Raw genomic sequence first — 24,916 nt, 5'->3', positions numbered from 1 at the left:
AGATGGGCCTGTTTACATGGGCAAAGGTGCCTGTCAGGAACAACTACATAATTTGTGGGAACCAGTGCAAAAAGAAAATGCCTATCCCTTTGTTCAAAAGATGGTGACCGCAGAGCGTTAGACCGGACAGGAGTCCATGAAGCAAGCCTTCATGGGGGAAAGTGTCGGGAGAAAGGAGATCTCTCTTTGGGTCCCATGAGTGAACCATCCATACCAGGTTCCACGTAGGGCATTTAGGGGAACTGGTATCTCCACAGTAATTACTCCAGCAGCTCTGGGGAACGGAGGGTTGGCTAAGGAAGAGAAGCTCCCCCAACCCTTGGGGCGAGGGAGCGTTCTCTAAATCGAGCCCCCCCAACTCTCCACCACCCCCCACCAGTCTTCCAGGAAAGAGGAATACCCTACCCGGCAGGGCTGCGAAGGGAGGGGAAATCCAACCAGAGCGAAAGTCGCACGCGGACAGCTCTGCCAGCGCTTGGAGGCATCCGGCGGTCAGCCACGGGACAAGCAGCGGCTGCGGGAGCGCGCGCGGGGCATTCCCGACCCGCGTCGAGCTCGGCTCTAGAGGGGGCGGCGGGCGGCGACAAGCCGGAGAGAGGAAGGGCCAAGGAGCACTGCCCTCCTGTCTGCACGATCAGCGGGAGAGTGGCGGACGGACGCCTAGACGGAGGGGCCCCACTCAGACCCCATCGAGCCAGTTCTCAAGCCTTTCCCTCCGACCTGTTCCCTCCCGGGGCGCGTGAGGGTGCGGGTCGGGGGGTGAACCTGGTGTTGGGGGAAGTGATTGGCAAGGGAAAGAGGCAGGGCTGAAGGCCGAGGGCCCCCCGCAGAAATGCGCCCTCTGAGCTGTACTGTACAGAGGCGCTCCTCTGCGGAATCCTGCAGCTGCTCCAGGTGAAGACGACCCCAAATCCACACTTGCGCAGACGTCGCCCCGCACCGACCCTACCCGCTTCGGTCCGTCGGTGGTTCCCTTGGGTCGTCCTTCCTGCCACTCCGACTCTCCCCGCCCCCGCCCCGCCCAGCAGGCTGCGGTTCCTTTAAAGGCGCGCTCGTGTGGGGCCGCCCCTTCTCTCGGGGCTGGCTCGGGAGTAGCGCAGTCGCCAAAGCCGCCGCTGCCAAAGCTGCCGCCGCTGCCAAAGCTGCCGCCACTAGCCGGGCATGGCCATGGCGTCCCCGGCCATCGGGCAGCGCCCGTACCCGCTACTCTTGGACCCCGAGCCACCGCGCTATCTACAGAGCCTGAGCGGCTCCGAGCCGCCGCCGCCGCCCCCCGACCGGTCCTCGCGCGTCTGTGTCCCGGCGCCCCTCTCCACTGCGCCCGGGGCGCGCGAGGGGCGCAGCGCCCGGAGGGCTGCCCGGGGGAACCTCGAGCCCCCGCCCCGGGCCTCCCGACCCGCTCGCCCGCTCCGGCCTGGTCTGCAGCAGAGACTGCGGCGGCGGCCTGGAGCGCCCCGACCCCGCGACGTGCGGAGCATCTTCGAGCAGCCGCAGGATCCCAGAGTCCCAGCGGAGCGAGGCGAGGGGCACTGCTTCGCCGAGTTGGTGCTGCCGGGCGGCCCCGGCTGGTGTGACCTGTGCGGACGAGAGGTGCTGCGGCAGGCGCTGCGCTGCGCTAGTAAGTGTGAAGGCAGGGGAGGGGCGCGCGAAGAGACCGCAGTCTGGGGGCGAAGGACTGGGAGGGCCCTGGGGCAGGGAGAGAGGGGCCATTACACTCTCTGGCTCCAGGGGAGCCCCGAACATAAGGAGGTAACAACCCCTGGGGACAGTCCGCTCCTTAGTTCCCTGCCCGGTATCCTTTAGTGCCTGCCCACTACCTAGGTATGGTTATGCAGTAGTTAACAGATACCTGTCTCCTGACAGGTGCGTGCCTTGGCCCTACACACACACACACACACACACACACACACACACACACACACACTCGCACCCAGGTTGTGGGGGGTGGGTGGGTGATGGCCTTGGCGGCAAGGTCATTCTGTCATCTCCCTGCGCACCCTCATGGTTTTGTTGTGAGTTCTTGGGGGTGGGTTGTGAGACTGCTGCCGAGATGACCGTTTGACCCTTGCTTATTAGGGTTACCGACAAAACGCTTGTTTGTCCGCCCATGGTGCAGGCTCAGACCTCTCCTCCAGGGGGACCTATTGGGACAGGGAGGAGAACTTGTTAGACTTTGGATAAAGGCAGGCTGTGAGGCTGAAGAGAGCCTGAAGTCACCCTGAACCCGTGCCCCCTCCTGCCTTTCGCCTCTGGCCCCTCAAACCTTTGGACTCTGCTCCAATGTTTGGCTGTGCCCTGCCTCCTCCCCTTCCTCCTCCTGGGTTCCTGCCCTAGTCGTCATGCTGTAACATTACTCAACTCTTGACAGGGTCCCTTCCTCTCCACAGCTCTCAGGCCCCTCCAGTCACCTCCTGAGCCAGGCTCTTCTCAAAGCCAGAAAACACTGCGCCCGCAGTGTATGGATTTTCTGAGCTAATCTTCAGTCTTCTTGGGGGTTTATTATTTTTCTCCTCCTACAGTTAGGGGTGTGTATGCCTTTAATAGATGTCCACCCTCCACCCCCACCCCGGCATTTGCTCTTGCGTGTTTAGCAGAGGATATCCACAGCCATGTGTTCATGTGTTTACATGGATATTTCAAATATCTGAAGCCCAAAGCACAGACAATGGCACAGCCTCTAACAAGCATCTCTGGAAATGGATTGTGGTTTGCATCTTTCAGCAAAGGCCCTTCCCCCATGACAGCAGCCTCACATCTCCCATCCAACTGCAGCGTTGGACAGCAGCAGTGATTTCCACATGAGGAAAACCCTACCTTTTTTCTGCCTGCAGTCTGCAGCGGAGGCTGTTCAGTGTGCTGCCCGCTGCAGCTGGCTGCAGGGAAACAGAGCTCAGACTCTAAGCCTGGGTCAAGTGGAAGGGAAAGATTGGAAAGGCAAGTGGGTGCTGCTCTTTCCTCCACCAGAACCCCCAGTTCAGGTGCTAATTAAGAAGGAAGGAGCAAAGGTTTGTAGAGGTACGTGTTGTGGGTAGAGGGGCTGCTGTCCCTTGGTAAATGCCTTTGACTGCAGTAGAATCAAATGCAACTTACCCTTGGATGTGTCGGCAGCTTTTGCACTTTCAAGATTCCCTTACTGCATCCAACAACCCTACACACAGGGAGAGAGGCAGGAGCCTCACTGAAATGGGTTTTATCATAGCTGGAATCCCAGGAAATCTGCTTCGTTGGCATTCTAGTTTGTAGTTAGACTTTGGGGGACGGTATCACTTGTTGAAGATTTTGCATATAGTTTTGTGATTTTCTTTTTTTTTTGGTTTGGTGATAATGGTGCCTTTGTGTGTATTTGCATGTGCCTGTGATGATACTCCATGACTAAATGAATTGATCCTCATGTCACATCAGAATTGTCGATCTCCTTTGATTAAGTCACACATCGTTTCTAGTGGCAGGAAGATCTAGGCCCCCGGGCAGTACCTCTTTGTGTGTGACTTGGTGAGGCCTTTTTATTTTCCTGGGATCTCATGGCCTCCCACATAGTTGGTTTAACACTAAAGATGTCTGAACACCGGAGAGAAAGCAAAACTGGAATCAAGGGGCTACAGAAAGGAGTCTCTGTTTGTCATTATTAATATTTAACTAATTGTGAACCTATGGCTGGATGGTAAAAGTTGAGAAATGTTCTGATGTGCAGATGAGGGCTGGCAGGTGGAGACACAGCAGGCCAAACTCGCTGAGCATCTTTCTTTAAGTTGAAGGTCTGTTTCGATGGTGGGGTTGCTTTGTTTTATCTTCATTTTGAAAAGCAAGTGTCCGAAGTAGGACTTTTAAAAAATCATACTATGCAGTAGTTAAGAGTACAGACTGGAGCTAGAGCCCTGGGTTTGAATCCTGACTACCCCTTAGTCCCCACGTAAGCCCTAGACATCGCTGTGTTCTGCTTCCTTGTTTAAAAAAAAAATGGGGACAATGATATTCCCTACTTCATCATGTTAACGTGAGAATTAAATGGATTAATATACATAAGGCACTCAGAACAGGGCCTAGCAAAATGCAATACGAATGTTTAATTCGATATGGTTGTTATTGTCCCCTCCCATCTAACAGCTGTAACAACTAGTCTGGGCTCGTGACACTTCCTAGGATTACCTTAGCAGTGAGTACAATTTGCAAACTCTGCCTGGTTGCTGAGCTAAGTGGGGAAGTGACTGCCATAGGCATCCCAGAAAATTTGGGTATTAGGTGTCCTCTAGAAATGCCACTCCTACCTGATGTCCTGCTGTGGCTGAGGAGACCCTTCTGTGCCTGGCATAGGGGCCACGATGCCATTGGCTCCTTGTCTTTGTGTTACTTGCACCCAGCAGAGTGCCAGGCACAGAGCAGGGTCTCCCTACGTGGTGAGTGATGAAAGTGATGGCTTGTTTGTGCTATTAAATATCCCGGCCCTTGGAAACAAGCAGGAGAGCAGTGGGTATGTGAGTGACATCTGTCTGCCCAGGAGACTGACACTGGGTGGGAACCATGTTGGCAGAAGGGGATTTTGGTAAGGAAAGCATTTTGGAAAACACTCTTCCCACTGTCTGTCTGCCTTTTTAGCAAACGTTCATCTAACCTAAGCTTACCCCACTTCAAGGTCTGTAACCGAGCTCTGGTTAATGCTGGATTTGTGAACAGGGAAGTTCAGAGTTTCTAGGATTAAAGAACTCATAGTTGTGAGATAGAGAAGGAAATCCAGTGGGGATCTGTGGAAAGGCAAAGAGAGAACGAAAGGTCGTGTGAGCGCATGTGTGTGTTTTGGGGTAGGGGTGGTGGTGATGGTGAGAATGCATTTCTAGCATTCTAGGAGGGAATGGTCAACAGTAAATAACCAGAGAAACTCACTGGCTGCCCTTTGGCTTTGTTCTCAGGGACTTCCCCTTACAGATGATGTCCCTTAGTGTTCCTTCTGTAGAAGGTGCATGGAGGTGGCCTTTTACCTTTCATCTCATTTTGGTGGCTGCGTAAGCCACCCTGGACCAGGGGATGGTCTGGCACTTGGAGAAACCTAAGCCTGACTCAAACCCTCCTGGAGATGCTTAGACATACCTTGGCCATTGTCAGTGAATGCCACCTGTCTGCTCCTGGAGTCAGAGTCTCTCTCCAGAGGGGCGTTATTCAGAGCTGTGAAGTGTTAAGTGATTGGAATTACATGGTTGAAAGGGAGGCCCTCTAACCTTCCCACTCTGTGATAGATTTTAATGATGTTGTGAATACAAGGCCCTGCCATGCAGCCCTTGGGGAAGGGCACTAGAACTATTCTTATTAAGAATGGCTGATACCTCCCTGAGCCTCTAGTCTGGTCTCTCTAGTCTTGCTGCTGCGCTATTGGCTGGGTTCAACTCCACTTTCTGCACTTTCTGCACAGCTGGAACCACCTGCGGGACAGCCCCCTGATCCTGCAGACCCATCCCCCGCTTGTGAGTTGTTTGTGAAAAAGGCTCCTGGGACATTGGCATTGATTCTTCCTGTAGCAGAGAAAGGTCTTCATTTCAGGCCTCTCAGAAATCATCCTGTGTTGTTCTGGCGGCTTCTGTATTTATTTACCTTGGGCACTTGGAAGGTATTTGTGCACCCAGCAGCACTGAGTGTGTAGTGTGTGTTTTCCTTGATTTAGCCCCGTGTTTGGCTTTAGAGTTTAAGAAAATGAGGCACAGAAATGGATATTTTGTTGTTAAAGATTGTGAGAATCCCCCACTCCCAAGCCCTCTCCTACCCCTGGCTCTAACTGGGGTCTTCTTGGGCAAGGTCCCGTTGGAGGATGTGTGTGTTAGGGGCCAGGGAAAGGACTTGGAATGCTTTCAAAGAGGCCTTCTGAGCTCCATACGCTGCAGCCCATTTTTCCTCTCCTCCCTGCTTCCTGTCTTATCAAAAGATGAAAGTGAAAGGATTAAATGTGCGCTTAATTTTCCCCACTATTCATCAGAGCATGAAATTTTCTGATTATGGAGTGTGGGGGGCTTGAATCCCAGGTACAGTCAAAAATGATTAATGCCACTTGTCTGCCAGCCTAATTAGACTTGGTAATGAACGTGTGTGTTTGCCTGCTGATCCTGCGGAGTTATTAGGTGGAAGTGAATTGACATCTTCCCGCAGCATTGAGGGTTTGGTCTGGTATCCTCTCCCTTCTCCCCAGTTCTACTGGCGAGCCAGCCTGTGCCAAGCCTGGCAGGTAGTCCCTGAGTGACAAAGAAAAGACAGCCCCCAGCCCAGTCCCAAGGGCCCTGCCTGGGTGGGAGAGTGAATTTATCCTGTCAGGGAGCCACCTCCTGTGAAGTGTGAGCAGGTCAGGGGCCAGAGGCTCAGGGGAAGCTGCCGCAAGGCCGAACCCAGGTCTGAGAATGGGCATAAGAAGAATTCTTTGCGTGTCAGTAGTGCCTTTTCTCTGAAGAACCCAAAGTGTTTTCATGCCTGCTGCTACATTCATGCTCAAAACAGCTTCATGAGGTCAGAATACAGGGATACAGGGATGCTTAGCTCAGCTGAAAGGGAGTTACCTGGCCAGGAGTCACCTGCTGGCTTTGCCAGGGACAGTGGTAAAGTTAGAACCTCTCGGGCGGGCCTCATTCTGACAGGTCTTCGAGGCTTTGGTGCCGTCTCAGACCCTCAAGCCATTTCCCCCGCTTTGGGCTTCAGATCCAGCACCTCTGTGTGAGAGGCAGCTACCTGAGATGGGATGGCCACGGGTGGGTCCCAGCTCCTGCACCCCAGTGTTCTCCCACAGGGCTCTCTCTGGCTCCCACACCCACCCCTCATTCCTCAGTTTCCCCATGGAGGGCAGCTGCTGGCATTCTTGCTCTGCCCAGGCTTACTATGAAGGCTGCTGAGGAACCTGTAAACACATCTCTGGCCTCACCAGAGGCCCTTCCTGTTCGCATTCCTCAGATGGCAAGGTGAGTATTCTTGGGTGGGTGAGTATTTGTGGGTGTGCAAAGCATGCAAGCTCCCCACCCCCAGCCCTTCTGAGGGAACCATGTTCCTGGGGCTCAGTCAGCACCAGCTGGTACGATCTCCTTCTCACAAGCTTGCAGACCTGGGTCTGTGCTGGTGGCAGGATGCTTTCTGCCTCCCTGCAGGGTCTCGCTCTGTCTCTGCTGACTCTGGGCACCTGCCCCTCCCACAGGGCTCTGTTCTGACTCTCCATGGCTGGGTGGGGAAGGGCTGGCAGCAGCTGGGAAGGCCGGGCCTGACTGGGGAGATGGTTTTGCATTTAGTCATTTTCAGTTTTTTTTCCAAGAGTTTTGGCAAGCCTTTTTCCACATGTTCCGGGCTGGATCTCAGGGTCGGAAGGGGAACAGAGCCAGTTTTGGGGCTTAGGGGAAACAGCAAGGAGGCTGAGGTGATGATGTTAGACCAGGCAGAAGGCTGGGTTCCCTGGGGGCACTGATTCAAGTGGAATGAGGTTGGGGCTTCGGAGCAGTCATGGGTTGCCCCACCCCAAGGTCAAGACTATCTTGACTCACACCTGGGGAAGTGACTTTTGAGTTTTTTTCTGAAGCACTCAGAACCATGCTGAGGAGCCTCGGGCAGAGCCTGGTAGACCCCAAGAACTCTCTATGGTGTGGTCTTTAGCTGAAGTGGCCCACAAGGCCATGCCGGGCCTGTTCTAGCATGCCCGTGGTTCCTAGAGTACACAAAGGTTTGTGAGAGATGTACCCATTGGGAAATCTTTGAGGTTTGATTCCCTTTTTTTGCCCTTTTTGGAGAGGAAGGAGGAAGAGCAGTGGGGTCCCTCCTGGCATCGTAGCATGTGTCCAGCCTCCCAGGAGAGAATGCCCCACCAGGCTGAGGAGTCTGGTGACCCCTGGGAATTGTAGCAGGTCCCAGATTTTCTTATGGATTTTCCTACCTATAACTTCTGCCCTGGCCCCATTTGAGGGCATGGGGCAGAGGGTTGGGGGGATGGGAAGGCAAGATGTGCGTGCTGAGGGTCTATAAGAGGGGTGGTGTTGGAAAGAGCAGTCTGTTCATTTTTGTGTGGCACTGAGCAGGTGGGTGGATGGCTGAGTATGACATTTACCTGTGACAGGTTTATCCTTCAGTGGAGGGCCTGTGTGCCACCTTCTGCTCCCCTTTCCTCTTTTTTGAACAAACATATTTCTAAGGTGGGACAGGTCTTATTTAGACATCTGCAATGGCCATTGGCTGGGGCTGCTAGAAAATTAAAACTTGGCTTACATAGACCTTTAAGAAATAAAACTCCAGGTTCCTGAAAGTCAGGCCAAAAAGAAGAGCAATGTTCTTATTTTTTTTAATCCTTTTATGTTTTGTTTCTACTGGACACTAGAGCTGGAAAAGAATTATCATTGTGTTTGCTGAAGATACAAGCTGGCATTCTGCAAACCTGCTAGGATGAGAATATTCACATGGAATAGGTAGAGTTGAGAATGGCAAAGAAATTGTGGGAGCAGAAATAACTTTTGTTGCACTTGGCTGTCACTAAGGCCATTTGATGTGCACTGCCTCTGTCAGGATTGCAGTTCTCTTGTTTCATCGGTAGAGCTGATGTAATCAGGGCCATCTCATAGATGAGGAAACACAGCATTCAGGGAAGTCAAATGACTTCACTAAGATAACCCAGATCATTAGTAGCAAAACCAGCACCAGAACCCAGCATGACATTTTGCCTTAGGCTAATATCATTGATCACACAAGTTAGTTGAGTTTACTTATTCATCTGCTGCCCTTCTGCCCGTGAATGCTGAAATGTCCAAAAAAGGAGGTACAGGAAAAAAAGGAAGGTGAGCCATATACAAGCTAGAGAATCGGCCAGGGCCAGGTAATTGAGAGTTGGCTCCACTCAAGCCAATTTTCAACAATCAGTTTCTAAATTGATCGTCACCGCGTGTAAATCATGAGATCTTTAGACAAAGGGTGAAGTTTTTTCCAAATCCTAAGATGAAAGAAACAAGTGTGTCTCTCCCCACTCCCACCTCACCCTGTAGGTGTTCAGGGTGTGTAGGGGGTGGGCCCGGAAATGCAGGTGGAGGATCTTTTTCTGTTCCACTCCTCCTTCTTGCCATGGCCCAGCTGTCAGAGTCCATGACACAGGACTAGTCAGGAACCAAAGTGAAATTAACAGACTGGATCCTAGAGGGGACAGCTAGGGTGAAGAAGAGATGGATAGGGACTGGGCAATAATCTGAGGTTGCCCAGTGGACCTCTGGCTCTAATCTCAGGCAGTGATGTGACCCCATGAGAAAAAATATATCTGGGGGAGCCAATTCCCCTGGGTAATGAGAACAGTTTTTACCCCAGGCCAGAACACACCATTGCTGGGGACGTGTTCTTGCTGGTCAGAGCTCTGTCCTGCTGGCTTCTCAACATAGACACAGTAACAGTCTGATCTCTCCTTCTTTTTCCCACACCAAGCCAGCTCTGACTCTGTATATTTCTCCAGGTCCATCTCTCATTTGGGAACAGGTACCACTGCTTACTTGCTGATTTGCAGGAGGCTGTTTTTTCTATCCAAATTGAATGGAAGTTGGAGACTTGGTGGTTTCTGCTGAAAGAATTATGTGGATTACTTTTTGCATCTGAAGAAAGTATTAACCTCCCCCTCTCAAAAAAAACCTCAGAGATGCCTTATTATTCAACTGAAACAACAGATTCCAGCTGTAACATGAGAGTTTTGAGAGAAAGGGTTGAGCATATTGTCCATGAATGTCTACCCTAGTGATAAGTGCTTTTTAAAAGCCATCCGGAGGTGCCTTTATATAAAATAGGGTGATAATATATTGTACCCCAGCAAGTAAGATGGTGAAGGTTGTTGCTTCAAAGTATGCTGGGCCGTGGCTGAACTTGCCTCCAGCATGGAAGTCATTGAGTCATTGCTTAGATGTCAGAGACAGCAAGAGGTCATTGCAGGCATTTCCCTGCCTCTAGGTAGTGCTCCTCCCAGACCATCATTACAGTAGAAAAATCTATCTAGTTTTCCAAAGGTCAGGAATGAAGATCCTAGAGCTTCTGAAAGCCCCGTCTCCAGACTCTGCCAGTTCTTTCCTGTTGTCTTTCCCAATGGCTTAACCTGTCAAAGCACAGCTCAGTGATAAGGAGAAAAGAGAAGTGAGGTCAGCATATTCTGCAGCCCAAACGGGGCATTCGGAAGGGATTTCCCCGCATTACACATGACTTTTTTTTTTTTTTGAGATGGAGTTTCATTCTGTCGCCCAGACTGGAGTGCACTGGTGCAATCTTGGCTCACCGCAACCTCTGCCTCCTGGGTTCAAGTGATTCTCCTGCCTCAGCCTCCTGAGTAGCTGGGACTACAGGTGCGTGCCACCACACCTGGCTAATTTTTTGTATTTTTAGTAGAGATGGGGATTCACCGTGTTAGCCAGGATGGTCTCAATCTCCTGACCTTGTGATCCACCTGCCTCGGCCTCCCAAAGCACTGGGATTACGGGCATCAGCCACCACGCCTGGCTGTGACTCATATTTTAAAGTTCCCCCAGCAGCCCCGTGTTCTCTTCTTTGAGGGCGGGGATGGGACTGAGCCCTTGCCTGTGCTCAGCCAGGCAGGACTTCCTAGGCCCTCTTGGAGATCTTGGGTGCAAGGACCAGTGGGGCAAGGAACTTGGCCCCCACATCTTGCTTGATGGTCCCAAGTGTCACTTCAGGACCTGGACTTGCTTATGCCCTTCTTCTGGTACAGAGGTTGCTTGGTAAACTAGAGAGGGCCACAACGAAGGCCACAGGCAGCTCCCTTCTCCCTGAGGAAGCATTAGGGATAAAGAATCAGTCCACAGCTGAGGAAGGGTGGCATCTGAGCACAGACGTGTAAATGCATCTTCCACCAGAGATTCTGCAAGTGTGTGAGTCCTCTGAGGTGGATTTCCTCTGGTTAAGGGATAGGTGTCCCTGCTGGGCATGGAGGCTTCACAAATCCCAGCACTTGGGGAGACTGAGGCAGGATGATCTCTTGAGTCCAGGAATTCAAGACCAGCCTGGGGAACACGGTGAGACCCCCACCCACCTCTACAAAAAATGTAAAAATTAGCTGGGTGTGGTGGTGCCCGCTTGTAGTCCCAGCTACATGCTGGGGGGTGGGAGAATCACTTGAGCCCAGGAGGTCGAGGCTGCAGTGAGCCATGATTGGACCATTGCACTCCAACCTGGACAACAGAGCACGATCCTTCCTCAAAAAAAAAAAAGAAAAAAGAACAAGCGTCCCTCCTTCATGTTAAACTGGTCCCCGCTGGTGGTTGGCAGGTGAGTCCTGTCATCTCTGGGCAGCCTGGGAGGGGCACCCCTCTCTAGTGGCTTTTCTGGAAGGCTCTGCTGCGTGTCTGGTGCCAGTCTTCTGTCTTGGACTGGGCAACAGGGCCTCCCAGAACTTTTCTACTAGGGCTTGGCAGCTTCTGGGAGTCAGAGTGAGAGAATACCTGTGAGTACTCTTTTGGGGCAAGAGAACAACATTTCTGCCCTTTTGTGACAGACTGATCTTTTCTCACCACACCACACCCATAGGGTCGCATCCTCTTCTGCTCAGGTATCCAGTCTCAGATAAATGAGTGGCCTGACCCTCTTAAAGCAACGCCACCTCCTTATGGGCCCTTCCCCTACCCTGGGCTTAGCATGGGAGGATGTGAATTAGCCCCAGTTTGTCCCTTAGGAACCCGTATAGCTCGTGAAGCATTAGTAATCCACCATCCCCAAAGAAATCCATTAACGAGCTCCTGGGCTGGGCACGTGGTGTGAGGTAACCGATCACTTCTGTCGTCTGAAACTTTGGAGACATTGATTTTCAGACTCACAGGCGCGACTGAGAAGTGAGGCTCGGGGCAGGCTCTTCCCTGCAGCCTGTTTGGTGGGGGCATTTTTATCTTATCAAGCTAAAAGCCCCAGGAATAGAAAGTTTTCCATTGGGGGAGGTGGAGGGGAAAGGACCTCAGTGCGGAGAGAGAAGGCATCGTCAGTCGGTGAGGGTACCAGAGCCTGAGGGCCCAGGGGACTGTCCGGGTCACGCGAGGCCCAGGGCCCTCCCCGGAGCCCTCCCCCACCTGGCACTCCACCCCTGGCGCCAAGCCTAGAGAAAAGCTATTGATCTCCTGCGCTGAGATGACCGAGGGCCAGGAGGAGAAGGCAACCGCTGCCTGCTTTGGGACGGTCGCTGCTCAGCTCCAGCGGCTCTTCTGCAGGCTCCCGAAGAGCCGCTCGGTCTCCAAAAAGCACCAGATCCTGCAGAGGTTCCGCAACGGGGCCCGGAGGGCTCGGGGTAGGTCCAAGCCAATCTGGTTGGGGGAGCTTGGGTTCTGAGGCCTCTGCTACTGGCCTCTCCCATGGAAAAGGAGTACAGGATCTTTCTGGCAGTCTGCTATTTAGTGCTGAGCTCAGCACCACTCCTTGGCCCTCCTGACTCCACAGGGACAAAGGCTCAGGTGCTGTCACCTTGCATGGTGTGGGTTGAACAGCCAGATCCAAAGGACATGGTCTGCCTGTTTTGGAGGCCTTGAGTTGGTAATGGATTTTAACAACTTTTTATTGGCTGAGAATTAGGGCCAAGCAGTTGTCTTAATCAGGGTCCCTGAGCTGGCAGAATATGGGTATCTCGGATGGCCACTGTTTTCCATTCTGCCTATCCTGTAGCCCTTCAGACCCTGCCGAGCTGCTGAGTCAGCCTTCTGAGGACCTGGGAACAGTGGTGTTTCCCAGGCAAAGGCTTCCCACCTGCAGAGTTAGTGAAGGTGCAGGCTGCATGGGGCTGGAGGCTGCTGGGTGGAGCACAGCTGGACAGGAGCCCCGGCCTCGGGAAGTGGCCAGACCACTGATTCCTCTCCTGAGCACTAATTAGGGCGAGAGCAGTCCTCGCCTGAAAAAGGATAACTGGACAGCATAGCGGTGAGTGAAAGACAAGAGGCAGAGACAACAGCAATCCAAATCATCATAGAATCTTAGGTCATCCCATGCCCCTTTTCCAATGAAAGGAAGCTGGGACCAACAAAAGGCCCTGCTGGTGGCAGTGCCAGGACCAGGAACCCTGAGCACCTGCCTTCCAGCCTTGGATTCCTTCCACTGTCTCATGCTGTCTACAGCATCTTACATTTCTGTAGCACTCTCTGCTAAAGACTCAGAACATTTACGTTTGTTTGCTTTTAATATCATTTATTCCCTCCAGATCCTGGTGTGGTGGGAATGGGAAGGGGATTATTCTGTTTCACAGATGAGATAGCTCAGACAAGTAAGGCCCCTTGTTAAAGGTCATTGCCATCTGGCTGGGTCTGGAACCTGCTTCTCTTTAACGGTTGGCAGTCTTTGGAGCATACATTCTTTTCCTCGGGCCCCCGTCCTCATTTTTCTCTATACTTCTCTCATATACTTTCAAGAATCAGTGGGGATCTAGGCAGGTCACCACACTAAGTCATAGGGATGGGACTAAAATGAAGTGCCATCTCTGGACTAAGTTTTGGAAGCAGATTTTTAAAAATAGGATCTTGACTATGAAAAATACAATTTTTCTGATTAAGGCTTTACCTCTTGAGAAGTGGGAATTTTAATTGAACTAGACCTAATCCCCATTTGGAGACAAATATTTCTTAGCCAGCCTGAATAATTTATCCTCATCAATATCCTAATACATACTGTGACCTTCACTGAGAAGAGAATTGGACACCGAGTTGCTCAATTTAAATGCTCATGAGCATGTTGGTATTCATCCTCTCTTTCCCCCTCCCTTACTCTCTCTTTAAGAATTATTCAACAGATCATTTCCTTGCTCCTTTGCTATTCAGCCCAAGGAGTTATAGATTTAAGTAAAATCAATCAGGCTTGAAGTGGCAGCATTAAGGTCCGGGCACATACTGCATTGTGGCTATGATGGGCTTGCTTAACTTGTGTTAGCATTTGGGCTTAATTGCCAAAAGAGGAGGGGAGAAGACAGGATGCTCAAGATGATGGAAAAGGTGGACTGCAGACTGTGGACATCTGGAATATCCTCATCTCACTCACAAGACTCCATGAGCAGCCTGGAGTGTGGCATTTAAGAAAATGGGTTTGGTGGCCGGGCGTGGTGGCTCACGCCTGTAATCCCAGCACTTTGGGAGGCCAAGGCAGGCAGATCACCTGAGGTCAGGAGTTCAAGACCAGCCTGGCTAACATGGCGAAACCCCGTCCCTACTAAAAATAGAAAAATTAGCTGGGCATGGAGATGGGCACCTGTAATCCCAGCTAGTCGGTAGGCTGAGGCAGGAGAATTGCTTGAATCCGGGAGGCAGAGGTTGCAGTGAGCTGAAATCGTGCCACTACACTCCAGTCCAGTTGATAAAGCGAGACTCCAGCTCAAAAAAAAAAAAAAAAAGAGAGAGAAAAGAAAAGAAAACAGGCTTGAAGCCAGGCTGCCTTGAGTCAGGATCCTGGAGTTACCACTTTCTGGCTGTGGCTCCTCCTACAGATTAACCTCTCTGAGCCTCATTTTTCCAAGTATAGGATAGGGCAGAAAATCTCAACCTCAGACTGGTGTGGGGTGGATTAAATGTCAAACAGTTGAAACTATGTTTGGTGCATAGAAAGCCCTGCACTAGGAGCTGCTGTTGCTGAGTGCTCCCAGGAAGACTTTTCATAACTGCTCCCCGTGGGTCACTGGGACAAGCCTGCAGCATGGTCGTCTGCTCCTCCATTGTACCTGGACCAGGGTGGACTGCCCGCATCTCAGCAGGAGAGATAGGATATGAAGGTTGCCCAGGCAAAAGTAGAGGAGAGACATAAACTCACAAACACATTCCCTGGAAAAATTCCTATCATTGAGTTTACCACGTCACATAATTAACAGGCAGAGCTAGATTAGCCCACTGGGTGTCTTTAGGAGCTAAGCAAGCATGTCACCAAGGAGCAAGTCGTATGTCATTTTAAAAGGTTGCTAGGGGGTTCTGTGGGAAATAGGCCCAGGTCTCTCCAGAAGTCTCTGGTGGTCCTGGCTGCAGCAATGCAGCTGTAAAGAAGCCTTTGTGTGTCTCCAGCAGAGAGGTCCTCTGACATAATCTATTTACTTTCCTTCCCACTGCAAAAAGAGCCTGCTTTCGCCCAGTTGATGATTGGCACTTTGAATGGCTGCAAGTGACATCAAAACAGGTGTGGAAAAACCAGTTGGATGTAGTAGCCTGGTTGTCCCATGACGGACTGAACCTGCCTGCTCCTGGCCTCCTGTGATCTCCTGGCACTAGAACTGGGCATACCTGCGGTGCATTCATATCTGTATTTCTGCATGAGCTTCGTCTGCCATCTTGCAGTTTGCATATGCCCAGTCAGGTCTCCTTGCAATCCTATTTGGCTGTCCTTATCTTTGGGGTCTGTGGCATATTACCACAAATATACTCCAGGCTAACAAGAGGCTAGGCTGCCCTTTGCCCCTTCTCAGAGATGATCGTCTGCCTTAAAAACAGAAACACAAGCAAACAAAAACAACCCTCCCCTCCTCTTTCCATATGCCCCTCACTTCTAGAGCCCAAATCCTTTGTCAGCTACCCAGGGTCCTCCGTCTGTCTTCTCAGGGGCCCAGGGATGGGTAAGAGGGCCCAGAGCCCAGGGCTGGGGGACCTCTGCTGCTTTGTCTCTCTTACACCCAGAGCAGAGTGACACATGCCTAGAGGAGGGGCCCATCCTGAGCAAGCCTGGGGCCGAGAGGGTATCTGGCAGCTCCACACTGGCTTTGGATACCACGGGCTTGTTGCTATTTGTTGAGTTCCTTTAAACCCAACTGCCTACGGTGTTTTAAATTATTTTTTACTTTCTTAAGGTGCCTGGCAATAAGATTTCTTTCTTCCTGTGGTGATGATCAAACCAGTATATATCTTTACTGAGCTCTCTCTCTCTCGAATCCTTTCATACACATCTTCCTGTCACACGCAGTCTTGGTTGTGACTGCCTGTACTTTGTAACAGTGAGCTATGGGAGGCCCTCAGTCAGCACATGGTGAGTGAATGCAGGCCACGCATGCACAAATGAACAACTGGTTAGGAGCTGGGTGGATGTGGAAAGAGGGGAGACGGAACCGTAGAAAAAGCTTTAGTTCTCTCCCTGTGTATCTCTGAGTACATGTGTCCTGATGGTCACACATAATTTAATTGCACTGTTCAAAAACTATGCTGTGTCTTTGCACTTCTCTCTGCATGGCCATACCCTAAATGCAGCATGAGCGTTTTCTGATGTGGTGTCGGAGGGTCCAGGTGACAAATCTCTCACATTCACTTGCATGTGAGGAATGAGGTCCATTTGGCTCGCTTGCCCCAGCACCTTCCCCCAAACCATTTACGTTTACACTTTCTCCCAAAATAGATTGCCTCTTACCATTCTTGGCCAAGCGGGGATTCTCAGGGCTGCTATGTGATGTGCACTGAGGACCTGCAGACTTTCCCACCTCTTTCTGCTCCCTCCACATTTTCTCCTGGCCATCACTGTCATGAACAAGCTGTACTGCATGAGGCCACAGTGCCATGGTATAAGAAGGTCAGTCAAATAGAGGTGCATCTCTTAAAGGGACATACAGCATCATCAGGAAACATAATGTATATAAAAATTACAAAGAACCCCCTAAAATGTAGTCAAGCCAAAAATGAATTAAAATTTAAAAAATTTAAAATGGTTTAGCTATTGTAAGATGACTAGATTAATTTAAAAGTAAAGCTAATTTTAGACAACAGTGGGCTATGGTTAAAACAATAGAAATGTTATAAACATTGGATGTATAAAAAAAAATATGCCAGGCGTGGTGGCTCATACCTGTAATCCCAGCATTTTGGGAGACTGAGGTGGGCAGACCACCTGAGGTCAGGAGTTCAAGACTAGCCTGGCCAACATGGTGAAACCCTACCCTACTAAAAGTACAAAAATTGGCCAGGCATGGTAGCAGGCACCTGCAGTCCCAGCTACTCGGGAGGCTGAGGCAGGAGAATTGCTTGAAACCGGGAGGTGGAGCTTGTGGTGAGCCGAGATTGTGCCACTGCACTCCAGCCTAGGCGACAGAGCAAGACTCTGTCTCAAAAAAAAACCCATATATAATATATTATCATATATAATATATTTATCATATATTATATTTATCATATATGATAAATATATTATATATATTTATCATATATAATATATATGATATATATTATTATATAATATATACAGTATATTTATATATATTTTATATATATATATATATATATATATATGTGTGTGTGTGATGGGGCAGAAGAGATGGGAAGGAGAGCTCTCACATTGTCCTAGCAGGGAGTCAGTTAATACAGTCTATAGTTGAAGCACGGATTGCTGAAAATGACTCAACACCATTACATTTGTTTATAATACACACACACACACATACACACACACACACACACATGCACAGGGCAGAGTGGGGACATGCTTCAGGCTGCAGCACCCCCAAAGAACAAAGTGATGGGAACAGGCCATGTGGAGAAGGGGCCAGGGGTCAGGCCTGTCCCGCTTGTCCTGGGTGCCTGGCAGGCACTCCTCTTACTTCCTGCATCATTTGTCTGAACTTGTTGTGAACTATCCTGCCCTCTCTTCCTCTGCCCACTCCTCCCAAGACACCCCCACCTCAACACACCCAGCCTGGCCTGGCCACAGTACCTTCTTTTTGTTGGTGTTTTCAGCCTAGGGATGTGTGGTTGTGTTGGAGATGGATGATTAATGTGCCTGCCCAAGAGGCACACCCACCCACACCCACCCACGTGAGACAGGATGGTGCCCCTGCAGGCCAGCTGGGGTGCCCAACTTCTGCCAGGCAGGCTGGGTGTGTTTGGGAGGAGGGCACAGGGGACACATCCAGCCTGCCTGGGAATGTGGCTTTGAGAATAAATCACTGATACATTAGATCCAGGGACCCAGGTTCCAGAAAGAATTTTTTATTTATTTATTTATTTATTTATTTATTTATTTATTTATTTATTTATTTATTTTTAGAGATAGGGTCTTACTCTGTCTCCCAGGCTGGAGTACAATGGACTGATCATAGCTCATTACAAGCTTGAACTCCTGGGCTCGAGCCATCCTCTCACCTCACCCACCTGAGTAGCTGGGCCCACAGGCACACACCATCCCCCACCCCACTAAGGTTTTAATTGTTTTGGAGAGCTGTTTTACAATAAAAACAAACTAAAGAATTGTTTTAATTGTTTTGTTATGTTGCCCAGGCTGGTCCCAAATTCCTGGCCTCAAGCAATCCTCCTGCCTCAGCCTCCCACAGTGCTGGGATTACAAGCATGAGCTACCTTGAGGGCCCCAGAGAGAATTTTAGTATCTGCTTTGGTGTCTGAGCAACAACTGAGCAGATCTTATGCCTTTCCCTTTAGTACAAAATGGTCGCTCAAAAGTGTATGTCAATCCCACCCAGCCCTGCCACACAGAAAACTGATACAGTCATTTTGGAAGAGAGTAAAGACCAGGATCTTGGGGTGGTCTTTGGCTCTCTTCCGTGTGCCTCAGTTCAGCAGAGGCTCCCAGCTTCATCCCGTCTCTCCAGCACTTTCCCCTCTCACCAGCCTTGGAGGAGCCTGCTTCCATAAAGCCCTCCACCCCAACCCACTCTTTTACATGGGAACTCAGCATCTGAGCCAAACTGGAGCATGCTCAGGCGCATCCCCTCTTGGCTCTTCTCACAGAGACGACAGTTCCTGCGTGTCAGCTGCCCATCTTGCCTGTCCATGCAAGTGGCTGGCCATCTCTGACCTTAGAGTTCCAGGTCACTCGTCTTACCATTACATTGACCTTTCCTGTTTGCTTCCTGGCTTGCTTTCTGGCACTGTGTGTGTGTGTGTGTGTGTGTGTGTGTGTGTCTCTCTCTCTCTCTCTGTGTGTGTGTGTGTGTGTGTGTGTGTGTGTGTGTGTGTGTTGGAGTTGGGGCTGGGGTTGTGTGGAGGGAGGGAGCAGTTGTGTGCCTCCAGGCCCTCCTGGCTGGGCTGCCGGATGCTGAATGCCCCCAGGGTGGTCTGTCCTCTAAATCAAGGAACTACAGTAAGTGGTCTCAAGAGGGCTGGGGTTTGCCTCCTTCCTGGAAACATAAGGATGCAGATGTCCTGAGCTGGCTGCCTGACCCTTGGAGTGGGGAGTTTCCATTCCCTTGCTGCCAGCCTCACTAGGAGTTTAGCCAGGAGTTTGAAAAACTTATAGATCGTGTTGATTTTGGCAATGGCTGCAGACCTCCAGGCTTGACTATCACAGTCTCTCCGCCTTCCCATTCACCAACATAACCTATCCTTCCAGCCCCCCTGCCTTACTCCTGTGGACCCATTAAAGGCAGAAGTTGGAGGGAAGTGGGAGCAGGTGGGAGGAACTCAGATGAGCAGGCAAGTTGCACAATTCTTCTTACCCTAATACGTTAGAAGAGGACCTGAAAATTGGAGGGTTTTTGGCTGGCATCACATGCTGAGTCAACAGGAAGCTGGGTGGACTCAGGCGTCTCATAGCGTTGAAAATGACAGCTGCCATTTATTGAGCACCTACCACATGCCAGGTGCTGTTGGATGCTTTGCATACATACTCTCTAATTTTGGCAACAAATTTGCTGGCAAGAAAGGTATTACCACCGCCATTTGCAGTTGAGGAAATTGAGGCTAACTAAATTCCATACTTAACTGAGGTTAATTGTCCTGGTGTCTCATACCCAATTAGAGCAAGGGCTCAGGCTCAAACCCTGATTCACATGACTCCAGGGTCCAGATTCATTCCATGCCCCAGCACCCGACTGAGTGTTCCATCTTTTCCACCCATTCTCCAAGACCTCTATCACACATGTTAAGCAGTGTGTTTCAAGGGATCACACCATCTGGGTAAGGATTTCTGATGTATGGCTGATAAGTGGGTGTGCTCTGGTGCCAATCTGTGAGGCAGTTGATGCTGGAAACTTGGTGTCCATTTTGGTGTCGTAGGGAGCGGGTTTGCAGAGGCTGGGCCTCTTTGAGTGGGGAAGGCTGAGAGCCTGCTGTCTTGTGGAGCCTGAACTTGGCTGAAGAGCTTGCTTTTCTGGTGAAATTGTCCTGAGAGCTCAGGACAAGAACCTTTGGCTGCTGCCTGGGTGGTTTCAAGCCTCCCAGATATGGTGTTCCAGAGACAAAGGGGTCATGGATGGAGGACCAATTCAGAGCAGGCAGACAGTATGGGTGGCTTCAGAAACTCCCAGGATGCTGGCAGCCTCCAAGGCTGAGTGGCTTGGTTGAGCTTGGAGGAGAGCTGTGAAGTGGCACATCCCAGGCCCTCCAAAGACAGGGCAGAAGCCTCAGGTGGGGCACTCTCCCTGCTGCCTGCTAGGACAGAGGAAAAAGCACTCCTTGCCCAAATCCCTTCAACCCAGACTCTTTCTGGCCTTGGGCCACCCTGACTCCCATCCCCAGTGAAGCCCATCCCTGGCCTCAAGCAGTGCAGAGTACGGACCAGGAGCAAGTGGAGGGGACGGTTCTGAGGAATGGGCTGTTGAGGAGCAGCCAGGCGTGATGCATCTTCACTCTCCACCCTGCTGCTCGCCAGCTACAAGGCTGCCAAAGGTCATTTATCTCTTTAAGTCTCAATTTCCCCGTCTCTAAAATAGGAGTAGACCCAATGAGTTAAAAACTTATGTCCACAAAATAACCTGAATAAAGTTGTTTATAGCAACTTTATTCAGAGTTGCCAAAATTTGGAAGCAACCAAGATGTCCTTCGGTAAGTGAAGAGATGAATAAACTATGGTCATCCAGATAACGGAATATTATTCACCAATAAGAAGAAATGAGTGGCCAAGCCACGAAAAGACAAGAAGCCTCATAAATATATATACACCTACTATGTACCCACAATTTTTTTTAATTAAAAAAAAGACAGGGAGATAATAGTAAGTGAATGCATAGTACTAAGTGAAAGAGCCAATCTGAAAATTGGCTACCTATCTTATGATTCCAACTATATGATATTCTGGAAAAGATAAATCTATGGAAACAGTTAAAAGATCAGGGGTTGCCAGGGTTAGAGAGGAAGAAGGGATAAATAGGCAGAGCACAGTGGGTTTTTAGGGCAGCGAAACTACTCTGCCTGATGCTATAATGGTGGGTGTATGTCATTACACATGCGTCCACAGCCATAGAACGTAGAGCACCAAGAGTGAACCCTAATGTAGACTATAGGACTCTGGAGATCATGATAAATCAGTGTGGGTTCATCAATTGTGACAAATGTACCACTCTGGTGGGGAATGCTGATAATAGGGGAAGCTGTGCAGCATATGTAGGGGCAGGGGGTATAAAGGAACTTTCTGTATTTCCTGCTCAATTTTACTGTGAACCAACATTGTTCCCAAAAAGTCTATTTAAAAAAAAAATAGTGGTAGCCAGGAACAGTGGCTCACACCTGTAATCCTAGCACTTTGGGAGGCTGAGGCAGGCAGATCACTTGAGGCCAGGAGTTTGAGACCAGCCTGGGCAACATGATGAAACCTCGTCTCTACAGAAAATTAAAAAATTAGCTCTCTCGTCCCGCTGCCCAAGATGCTGAAAGGAAAGAAGGCCAAGGGGAAGAAGATGGCTCCTGTCATGAAGAAACAGGAGGCCAAGGAAGTGGTGAATCCCCCGTTTGAGAAAAGGCCTAAGAATTTTGGCATCGTACAGGACATCCAGCCCAAAAGAGACCTCACCTGCTTTGTGAAATGGCCCTGCTATATCAGGTTGCAGCGGCAGAAAGCCATCCTCTATAAGCGGCTGAAAGTGTCTCCTGCGATTAACCAGTTCACCCAGGACCGCCAAACAGCTACTCAGCTGCTTAAGCTGGCCCACAAGTACAGACCAGAAACAAAGCAAGAGAAGAAGCAGAGGCCATTGGCCCAGGCTGAGAAGAAAGCTGCTGGCAAAGGGGATGTCCCCACTAAGAGACCACCTGTCCTTCGAGCAGGAGTTAACACCGTCACCACTTTGGTGGAGAACAAGAAAGCTCAGCTGGTGGTGGTTGCACATGACATGGATCCCATTGAGCTGGTCGTGTTCTTGCCTGCCCTGTGTCATAAAATGGGGGTCCCTTACTGCATTATCAAGGGGAAGGCAAGACTGGGCCATCTAGTCCACAGGAAGACCTGCACCACTGTCACCTTCACACAGGTTAACTTGGAAGACAAGGGCGCTTTGGCTAAGCTGGTGGAAGCTATCAGGACCAATTACAGTGACAGATACGATGAGATCCACTCTCACTGGGGCGGCGATGTCCTGGGTCCCAAGTCTGTGGCTCACATCGTCAAGTTCAAAAAGGCAAAGGCTAAAGAACTTGCCACTAAACCGGGTTAAATATACACTGTTGAGTTTTCTGTACATAAAAATAATTAAAATAATACAAATTTTCCTTCAAAAATAATTAACCAGGTGTGGTGGTGTGTGCCTGTGATCCCAGCTATTCAGTGGGAGGATTGCTTGAGCCTGTGAGGTCAAGGCTGCAGCAAGCCGTGTTCACGTCACTGCACTTCAGCCTGGGTGGCACAGTGAGACCCTGCCTCAAAAAAAATACAATAAAATAAAAATTAAAAATTGGGGTAGAAACACATATTGCCCAGTCATAGAATGGATTATATGAAATAATGCATGTAGAATACCTGGTGTATGGTGGGTACTGGGTAATGGTACCTGATGTCATCACAGTGTGGGTACGTGATTTTTCTTTGTTCCCTTTTTGTGGCATTTTTCCATTAGTAAAGAATATATTTTCATTATAAAAATTTAAACAATTTAGAAACTATAAAGGTAGGAAAAGCACTTGAAATCCCATCACTCAAAGCAAACATGTGACCTGCCTTCCAGACAGCTCTCTGCATAATGTATAAGTATGTATAGATTTTATATCATTGAAATCATAAAACACAACCTTTTTCCTTTTTTAGATGTATGTTGTGGACATATTCTCATGTTGACCAATATCAATATGCATCATCTTATATAATGGCTACATAGTATTCCATTTCAAAATATAATTATAACTAGTCTTTTGTAGATGGATGTGGGGGTATTTCTAGCATTTTGTTGTCATAAATAACTACATGATGAACATTTTAGTGACGATGTATTTAGATATGAGTAAATACACACTCAGAATAAATTCCTGCAGGAAATTGATACCATCAATAAGGTGGTAACTTCTCATTTCCTCACATCCCCTTTAATACTGGAAGTTATTAACTTTGGTTAACAATTTTCTTTTCTGAAACTAGAGTGAGATTTTAGAAGTTCAAATGTTGGAGGAGGGGTGAATAGAAAAGCAGGGAGGAGGGACGTTCCAGGGGGCTGGCAGAGGCTTCTCTGCCAAGTGGGGCAGGGTTACCCATTACAGACTCCAAGCAAGTACACCCAGCCCCTCCCTGCTGCAGGGAGCTGAGCCCTGGGGCCTCCCTTGCTCATAGGGGAGCCATGGAAGGTCTGAGGATGATCAAGACCTTTTCCTTAGGACCGTGATGCACCTCCAGGTGAAGATCTGGAGGAAGGTCAGTGGGCACTGATGGGTGTACACAGACAGGCTTTCGAGATGAGGATGTCTGATGCTGTGGCCACTGGCCAGACAGACTTGGATGTTAGCGAGGTAAAAAGAAGAGCTAATATTACTGAACTCCTAGTATGTAGCAAGTGTTGTGTTGTTATTTACATAACTTTCTCATTTAATTCTCAACAACTGTACTGCTATCATCTCCATTTAACAGATGAGGAAACCAAGGCCAGTAGAGGTTAGGACACCGGCCTGGGTTCAGATCAGCACTCGCACTCTGGTCTCTCCACTTCAGCAAAAGGCAGAGAACCATTCCTTCCTTTAGTCACTCAACCAATCTGTAGTAGTCCCTTTCTGAATGCTTGCTAGTGAATGGGCTTCCCAAACTCGGAGCAGGGCCTAGAGCAAAGGGCTGCAGAAAGGGTCGCATTCAGGAACTATGGCCGAGGAGATCCGGAGCAGGCGGTGAGGTTGCAGAGGGAACGTCTGTGTCTATTGTATGAGAGCCTGAGTCTGAAGGGACGTCTTGGGGCCAGGTTGAGAGGCGGTATCCTAGCTGGGGGAGCTGGCAGGGTAGAGGCTGCAGGGTAGAGGCTGCCGGGTAGAGGCTGCAGGGTAGAGGCTGCCGGGTAGAGGCTGCAGGGTGAGGATGCAGAGGGCTGGAGGTGGTGGAGCTACCCTGGGATGGTCTGTGCACAGAGGGCGCTGGAGACCCTCTCTGGGTGTTCTTGGAGCTGCCATAGCTGGTCCAGCCCAGAGGCTCCAGTGGGGCAACACCCAGTGGAAAAATGGGGGATTCTTAAAGGAGAATCCTCTTGAAAAGGGAGTGAAGACAAGCACCATGAGATGGCAACAGTCCCCACTGACTTATTCAAGAGGATCAGGACAAGCTTTACACCTGCCTTTTTAAAACTTTGGTAAATTGAGCCGGGCACGGTGGCTCATGCCTGTAATCCCAGTACTTTGGGAGCCCAAGGGCAGGCGGATCACAAGGTCAGGAGATAGAGACCATCCTGGCTAACACGGCGAAACCCCGTCTCTACTAAAAAATAAATAAATAAATACAAAAATTAGCCGGGTGTGGTGGCGGGCGCCTGTAGTCCCAGCTACTCGGGAGCCTGAGGCAGGAGAATGGTGTGAACCCAGGAGGCGGAGCTTGCAGTGAGCCAAGTTCACACCACTGCACTCCCGCCTGGGCAACAGAGCGAGACTCTGTCTCAAAAAAAAAAAAAAAACTTTGGTAAATTGTAATTTTCCAATGCATATTATTTTTTCAGATTTCCCTGTAGTGCCTAAGAACAAAATTATCTTAAAACTAAAAGTGATTTGTGTGCTTGTTTTGGAAATACCTGTAGGAGTAAGGTTGGTGAGACTCAGGAATCCACACAGCAGAGCAGTGGAAGGAGAGGGTGGGGGATGGATCATTGACTCTTAACTTGGAGCCTCCACCTTCCAGG

General features: G+C 49.9%; 2 protein-coding genes across 2 annotated transcripts in view; both read left to right on the top strand.

Moving 5' to 3' along the window:
* Positions 1-1,075: 1,075 nt before the first annotated feature.
* Positions 1,076-24,916, top strand: part of RASSF5 (Ras association domain family member 5) — an 81,364-nt gene continuing 57,523 nt past the window's right edge. The window contains exon 1 of the mRNA XM_012506769.2: positions 1,076-1,618. Coding sequence (XP_012362223.2) covers positions 1,162-1,618 — 457 coding nt within the window. The 5' untranslated portion in view covers positions 1,076-1,161. The remainder of the gene's footprint in view (positions 1,619-24,916) is intronic.
* LOC101176604 (60S ribosomal protein L7a) lies at positions 21,491-22,276 on the top strand. Its single transcript, XM_012506672.1, has one exon. It carries the CDS (start codon positions 21,491-21,493, stop codon positions 22,274-22,276), a length of 786 nt encoding a protein of 261 aa, XP_012362126.1.

The sequence above is a fragment of the Nomascus leucogenys genome, chromosome 5, assembly GCF_006542625.1.
Source record: "Nomascus leucogenys isolate Asia chromosome 5, Asia_NLE_v1, whole genome shotgun sequence".
In the NCBI taxonomy this organism is placed as follows: domain Eukaryota; kingdom Metazoa; phylum Chordata; class Mammalia; order Primates; family Hylobatidae; genus Nomascus; species Nomascus leucogenys.
The sequence above is the reverse complement of the archived record's forward strand: the minus strand, read 5'-3'. Positions and strand labels throughout refer to the sequence as shown.